Below are 8195 nucleotides of genomic sequence, written 5' to 3' on the forward strand. Positions count from 1 at the left end.
AATCCACCAATCTATCTTTATCTATCTATCTATCTATAATCTATCTTCAATCAATCTGTCTATATATCTTTAGTCTGTCTATCTATCTATATATCTACTTCAATGTATTCATCATCAACCTATCTTTAGTCTATCTAGCTTCAAGCTATCTGTAATCTATCTGTCTCCACTCTATCTATCTCGCCCTCTACAAACATATATATATATATATGAATCCGTAGGACTGCTATGTGTGTCTGTTTATATCGATGTGCGTCTGTGTACATTTCTGTTTCTCTACACTATGATACACAGCAGCAGACATACATACACACGACTACTTCTCTATCTATCTATCTTTAATCTATCTATCTATCTGTCTCCAATCTATCTATCTGTCTCCAATCTTTCTATCTGTCTATCTATCTATCTTTTTCTCTGTCTCCCTCTCTGTCTCTGTCTCCCTCTGTTTGCCTGTTTGATTCACCCCTCATTGAAAATCCCCTGCCCCCCTTACTCTGTGTGTTTTATACAAGACCACACCTCCTTCTTCATTCATATCTTTCTTTCTTTTGTTGTGTTTTGTCTTCAATTACACTGTTGCTGCTTGGCGTCTTGTGGGGGTGTCCCCGATAACGAAACGAATGAGAAGGATTTCCCCAATGGAGGCTGTTGGAACGTGAGGTATCGGAAGCATGCACTCCCTCTTAGATCCATGGACGTCATTTGGGAATCCCTCGTAAGCAGAAACGAAATACACATACTTGCCGCACATACAACTCTCTATCTTCCCATGCATGCAACAGGAAGGAGAAAGAAAGAAAGAAAGAAAAGAGCAGAAACAAGAAGAAGAAAAGGACGAGGAGATGGAGGTATTAGTATTCGACTCATTACTGTGTGAATGGGGTGGTTTATTTCTTCTCTTTCTTCATCTCTTCCTTCTTCTTTTTTGTCTCTCTGTGGTATCTCCGAATATAAGCCGAGACATGTTTATCAGCATTCCCATTCCTTCTTTGAAAGTGTGCTGATTCTAATCTCTTAGAGTGGCTGTTCTCCTCCTAGATTTTTCTTCTTCGTCTTCTTCTTTTTCTTTACACTGCCTTAGTGCTTTTCATCTTCCTCACTTTTCTCTCTTTCTACATGCATGCATGGAAATAGAAATGGAGAGAAAGGCGGCACGTACAGAGAGAGTGAAAGAAGTAAAGCCGGGCTTGGTCGTCAACAGCAGTGTAGGTGGAGTGCTCGTGTCGAAGTCCTCTGCTTATCTGTCTTTTATCTCTTCAATTGCATAAACAACCCAATTTACATATAGCTATCTCCCTCCTTCTATTCTTTTCATTCATGTATGTGTATATACTTATATCTCTATATAAGGGGAGTAGACCCACTGTACATCGACAGGCAGTTGACAAAGATAGAAAAAGAACGAAAGAAAGAATGCTTAAACTAAGGAGAACAGGTCGTTAAGAGAAGAGAGAAGAAGTGGCTTCAAACACAGCATCTCTCTCTCACGCTCTCCTTCTTTTTCTTCTTCTTCTTTATCTACACTTCCCCTCTCCTCATCGTGTTTCTCTCTTTTTCTTTCCTCTTCTTTCGTCTTTTTCTTTCTTCTTTTTCTTCTTTGTTTCTCTCGTTGCGTGTGTGAAGGTTTTATCAAGTATCGGGGAGATGTTTGACTGCTCGGATGTGGTGGGGGTAGTCTTAAATAAGAAGATGAAGGAGGTCGTCTTCTCGGTATGGATCGAGGCCAACGAGGACGGACACGTCGATCCTCTTGTGTCTCAACGTATCAAGTGAGATAGAAGGAAAAAAGCATGAAAGGACGAAAAGAAAACGAAGAAGAAAAGAGAAAGAACATACGTAACTAGGAAGGACAAAATGAAGATGAAAGAAGGCAGGAAAGCAAAACGAGAAAAGAAGAGGAGGGACGAAGAAGGATCATTCACTATCGAGCTCTCTTGAGTTCTGAATGGTCCTAGGTCATGTCGATAGATATGTGTATGTATCGCCTTCGGCTTATATACGGTGATGATGATAGAGTTTTCACGGTGCAGACGGTTGTCTTGGCTGTAGAGATATGTATATGGATAGATACGTATTCTGCAGGCTTGTAATTGATTGAGGCATGTACAGAAATCTCTGTGAAACTCTTCTACATCTTTGTCGTTATTTGGCTTGAACCTCTAGGTTTCTAGTGCTTCTATACCTACATATATGTATATATATGTATGTATTTATAGGTGTATATTTGTATACAGATACCTACGTTTCGTATTCACACATATATATAATGGGGAGCATCTACTAGGGATGCGTCTGTATGCACATATAGCACTTCCTGTATACGATGGATACCCATGTCTCTCCATATATCCACATACAAAAGACCACATTCCCATACATGTATAGGTATATACATACATGTATATGCATCTGCATGTGCTACACGTGTGAATCCTTTAGTTGTATGAGATAAGTGAGTGGTACATAGATCTATGCATACATCGGTATAGATATATAAGTCTGTATGTGTGTATGCTGTCTCTCTGTCTCTGTCTATTTTTTGTGTAGGGAGAAACTTTCAGAACTTTGTCCGCCGTTTGCGAGTCCCTACTTCCAGTATCGAAGCTTTGAAGTCTTTCTCAAGGTAATTCAGACATTTTCTCTTCTTTTTTCTTTCTTCTCCTCCTCTTCTTCTCTCTGTGTCACCTGCATCTACATACATCTATGCATGCATATGTGCGTGTGTATGTACACTGGAAGAGCCGCCTGCACGGTCTGTATGTTTGTATACTCATATAGATGTATATATATATATATACATATATACATGTGGAGAGAGGTGATTTGGTTGCGTGGACACGTCAATCTTAGGCTGTCTGTCTGTGTATGTTCAATACTCCTACGTGCATGCATGCAGCTATCTATATATATATGTATGTCTATGTATATAGATGTGTATACACTTCCATATATCTTCACTCCTACAGCTTGTGTTGATGCGCTGAGTCTAGTCGCCAATATACGGGCCTTTCCTCCGGTCTCATCGTGGTGTCTTAGATCTGCATGCAAACATTCCTGTCTTATCATCCTATAATACACATACACACACTACATACAATCCACGATAGCTATCTATCTCTCTATCTCTCTCACTCTCTCTCTCTCTCTAGCAATCTGCCTACCACTCTCTCTATATTTAGCCTGTCTATCTCTCTGTCTTGAATCTGTTTTGAATCTTTTTCAACTTTCTTGTTCGTCTTTGAAGGAGACGCGGGGTGGTCATAATAAGACCCGAGGTTCGTCGCGAAGTCCCGGAGGCGCCCCGAAGAGAGACGGGGGTGGAGACAGAAAAGAGACAGATGCGTCTCCACATCTTCACCCTCATCATTCCTACTACTGTGCCTCTCCTTCTGCTTCTCCGTCATTCAAGCCTTCGTCTTATAAAGTGAATGGCTCAGTAGGAGATTACTACCAGCCTCCCCATCCCAACAGCAGCAGCAGCAAGAGAAATGCGCAACAGGGCAGTTCGCTTCTTCCAAGTCCAGTCCTCTCTGCAAAGGGCGAATTTCCAAGGCCCTTCCATGCTGCGCCGCCTCTCCTACCCACTCCAAGAGGAGGAGGAGGAGGCAGTGCAAGTGCAACTTCTACTACTACGACTACAGCAGGTGGTAGTAGTGCTGTCTCCTCTTCTTCTTCTTCCTCTTCATAATTGTCGACGAGGGGTTGAGAGGCTTATGTTCTTTGGAGCTCATGAAGGATAGAAAGAAAGGAGAAGACATAGGAGGGTGGAAGTGAGAAAGAGAAGATGAAGAGAGAGAGAAAGAGATAGAGATTTTTGTCTTGAGAAGGCAAGTGAAGAGAGGATCGTTGACAACTTCTTCTTCTCTCTCGGCAAAAGAAAGAAAGACACAGGACAAGGTTCAGATTCTCTTCTCGGTTCTTCTGTCTTATCCTGTCTCTCTTCTTTCCCTTCTAGCTTTGGTTTCTTCTGTCTTCGGGGGAGAGCTGGCTGGATGCGAATTTTAGGGTCTCTTTCTCTCTTTCGTCTTTTCTTCGAAGAGAGAGATAGCGAAGGAAAGAGATAAGGACAGAAAGATAGATAGATAGATAGATGGGATAGAGATGTAAAACGAGTTAGCTTGTTCGATCTCTAGAGTCACTCCAATTCAGTCAGGGGTTTCTCTGGAGCTATCGATTAGCAGGCGGGGGGGGCCTGTCGTCTTTCCTTCTCACTCGATACATCAAACACATCCCACCTGTCGATACTAAGGACACCTCTGTGCTTCACTACGCATATACAGACATACACGTACACATCTATACATCTATACATATATAGATGTATATATATGTAGACATGTATGATGCGTGGGAGGTAGAATGAGAGGTCGTTGAGAGACGTAAGCGGAGAGAGAGAGAAGAGAAAAGAAGAAGACGCTCGTGAATGAAGAGAAGAGGTGTATAGACATATAGAAACATCTGTAATGTATAAGGAGAGATACAGAAAGATTTAGATAGGTAGACAGATGGATTTGTCTGTATAAAGAAGAGAAAGGAGAACGTAAACTATTTTTTTCCCACGTGTGAATGGTCTGTGACCACGACCTTAGACATGAGCTAGGCATCAGCTANNTAGCTGATGCCTAGCTCATGTCTCCCATGCTTCTTCGTTCTCCGCTTCAAGTCCAAAGTCTTCTTCTCTCCAACTCATCGTCTATCCTAGATTCGTTCATCAAAGCAAAGAAAGGAATACAGACATCTCGTCTTCTGTATATTTATGTATCTATATGGAGGTTTGTATGCCTATCTCTATGCTTACGCATTATCCCATACACTCATACCTCATATATGTATACATATATATGTATATAGATATGCATATGTATGTACTTATGTATCTCTCCGCATTCATACAGCGTAGGTACTTCCATGCATAGATACACAGACAAACCCTAGATAGGTAGACGGCTGGTGTTGTTCTCCTAACGTTTTCTTCAAGAATAAAGAAAGGTCGTTAACACGATCCAAAGAAGAAAGGTGTTAACTTCTCTCTTCTCCTCGCTGTAAAATGAGAAGTCTTGTTTTCTCTCCATGAAGGAGAAAGTGCATCTCTCCTAACCGCAAGCAAGAGCGGAGAATCGCATGCAGAGCTTCTTCTTCTTATTCTTTTCTTTCTCTCTCTCTCTCTATCTCATCATCTCCCGTCTCTTCTCTCCTGCCATGGGGCCCTTCCTCCTTCTTCTTCTTTTTTCTTAGTTGTTTCTTATCTCTTTCATCGAGGTCGGCTTCAACAAGGAAGAGGAGAAAGAAAAAGAAGGAGAAGAAATCCTATGACAGATAGAGAGATAGAGAGAGATTACTAGTCGCTCCTTAGAAAGTGCAGATCCATTCCAAGGTTCAAGTAGATCTGAAGAACGATGCGAGAGAAAAAGAAGAAGAGCAGCAGCCGTGTCTTTCTCTCGATGATCGGTTTCTGCTTAATACAACATGCATGCTTCTTCTTGCTTGCTTCGGGCAGAGGAGAGAAGAACGGGGAGGGATGGCCTTCCATCTTTTTCTTCTCTTCCTCGAGTTCTCTCTCGTGATTCTGTAAAAGAAGAAGAAGAAAGAAACGTTTCTTCACTCGTGATGGAAAAGCTGTCTCGACCTCCCTATCTTTCGATTTGTACAAACGCATGTGGAGGTAGATCTTTCTTCTTTTTCAGGTGTACATACAGCTCCATCTCCATTCAGTTCTCCTTTTCTCTTTGATATTCCCTCCTTCTACTCACACGTCGGTCATTCATCATCACTCTCCATCTTCATCTCTCTATCTTTAATCTATCTATCTTTAATCTATCTCTCTATCCTTAATCTGTCTATCTATCTTTATCTTTCTTTTCCTTCTCAAAGTGTATGTAGGAATCTCTGTTCGTCATCCGTCGACAGATTCGGGAGGTGTGTGTTTTCTCCTCTCCTTTTTTTTCTTTCCTTATCATCGACACGTCCTGTTCAGTCGTACAGCTCTTAGCCTCCCCTTTCTTCTTCTCTTCATCTTCCCTCCTTTCTTTCTTTTCCTAAAGCCCGAGAAGGATCCGTACAGGTACTAGGTATTCTTGGGGAGAGAAAGACGAGACGGACCCGTAGAAAGATCAACTACTATGGGGAAGATAGAGGGGAGAGAGAAGAAGAAGAGGATGGTAAACCTGAAGAAGAAAAGAAGAAGAAGAAAGGAGAGATTGAAGTTCCATCTTGTTTTCTGTCTCTTTCTTTCTCTTTTCCGTCTATCTCCTTCTTTTGTTTCTCTTCTTCTTCTTTCGTTTTATTTTTTCGTTTTCTCCTCATTCTTCTCCTTTCTCTCATAAATTTTTCTTTCTTTCTGTCTTTTTCTTTCTTGCGTGTTTGCATTCCTTCCTCTTTCCTTCCGCGAGCGAGTGAATGAATGCATGCATGTACCATAAAAATAATAATTTGCATAGTATCAGACAAGACATGAAAACAATTCGTATCCAAACCAACTAACACACAGACATAACCAGTTGGCCTAGCTAGCTAGCTAGCTGGCTAGCTATCTTCAATTGAATCGACGGGTGATGAAGAGAAGACAGAAAGAAGGGAGAAAACCTTGGCATCCATCATGTCTTTCCCTCCTGCCCCTCTACTCGGTTGGGGAGGAGTAGGAGGAGGAGGAGGAGGACTACTACTTTGACTACTACTGCTATGACTACTACTAGTGCTGCTGGTAGTGCTAGTAGTAGTGTTAGGTGTACGATACACAACAGAAGAAAGAAAGAAAGAAAGGAGAGTGACGCAGATGTACAGCGAGAGGGAGGTACATACATCTAGATAGATTAGAGATCGATAGATAGTAGACTTATGTAAGCACTGGGACGGCAGGACCACCTTTTCCTACCATTCTTATCGTTTGCTTCTTCTTCAGTCTTTTGAGGATTCAAAAAATGAAAGAATTAAAGAGGGAGAGGTGTGAGAAGAAAAGATTCGACGATGACTCCTACGAATTCTCATGTAGAGACACCTGCACATACAAATCGTACACATCTATAAATAAATACAAATAAATGGTGTATAAATGTACACTATACATATATATATATATACATATATGCGTCTCTATGTATGTATGTATGAATATGTCCGTATGTATGTCTATGTATGTCTGTGTATCTAGGCGTATGTGTGGGTATGGTGGCCGTAGAAATTCCTTCACGTGCGTGGGATAAGAATCCTCTGAATGCTCGAAGAAATCCACGCCATAAGGAACAAGAAGAAGAAGAATAAGAAGGAGAAGAGGAGGAAGAAGAAGACTAATAGTAGTAGTAGTGGCAGTTGTTTTAATCGTTCGTGAATCTGTAGTAGTCCTAGGGATGGAGAGAGAGAGGGAGAGCAAAATTTTCTTCTCGTTGCCATTCTTATTCTTACGACACTGAGACATGCATGTGTAATTACGAAGAAGAAGAAGAAAAGAAGAAAGAGAAGGAAGAGGCGAGTGTGCTTTACTTCTTTTCTTCTTTCTGTTTCTTTCTGTTTCGTTTTGTGCACGTCGTGGAAGAAGATCAAACAAATCCTCTTCCCCATTAATCCACACAAAGTCAATTTCTCTCTCTCTCTCTGTCTTTTAATCTTCTTTTCTTCTTCTTCACTATTTGCGTTTTCTTTCTTGTGTCGAAGGATGACGAAGTCTCTCATCTTTTTAATCTTTCCTATTTCTATTGAAAAGACTTTGATAGTACATGAACATGAAGACTGCAAGATAATGAAGAATTAGAGAGAGGGCTTAGGCTTTGAAATCCTAAGAATCTCAATGGCCTCTAAACAAAGAAGACCCTCGTAGACTTCCACCTACCTATCTATCTTTAATCCATCTATCTTTCTTCAATCTATCTTTATGGTATCTATTTCGATCTTAAGCCGAACCATCATTCTAATTCTTCTTCCTCTTAAGTGACTATTATTCTTCTACTTGATCATAGTAGGTGAGCCAGCAATGACTGACTGAATGAATGAGACCCCCCCCCCCCCAAGAATTTCTCTCTCTCTATCATCCCTACTATCACTCCTACTATCTCTGTACCTATACAGATACAGACAAGTAGAAGAGATGATCTTCTTCGTCTCTCTATTCTCTTCCTCTTCGTCTTCTCATCCTCCTCGCTTCATTTAGATCGAGAAGGAGAGAAGAAATCGTGAATGGACGGAGAAAAGAAAGAAAGAAA

At 41.0% G+C, this 8195-nt stretch overlaps 1 protein-coding gene across 1 annotated transcript; it reads left to right on the forward strand.

Moving 5' to 3' along the window:
• Positions 1–565: 565 nt before the first annotated feature.
• Positions 566–6565, forward strand: CSUI_007269 (eukaryotic initiation factor-4e). Its single transcript, XM_068067417.1, has 4 exons — positions 566–718; positions 1627–1772; positions 2551–2626; positions 3248–6565. Exons 1-4 carry the CDS (start codon positions 695–697, stop codon positions 3689–3691), a joined length of 690 nt encoding a protein of 229 aa, XP_067920608.1. The 5' UTR covers positions 566–694; the 3' UTR covers positions 3692–6565.
• The last annotated feature ends 1630 nt before the right edge of the window (positions 6566–8195 follow it).

The sequence above is a fragment of the Cystoisospora suis genome (assembly GCF_002600585.1).
Source record: "Cystoisospora suis strain Wien I chromosome Unknown contig_3805, whole genome shotgun sequence".
NCBI classification, from domain to species: Eukaryota; Apicomplexa; class Conoidasida; order Eucoccidiorida; family Sarcocystidae; genus Cystoisospora; species Cystoisospora suis.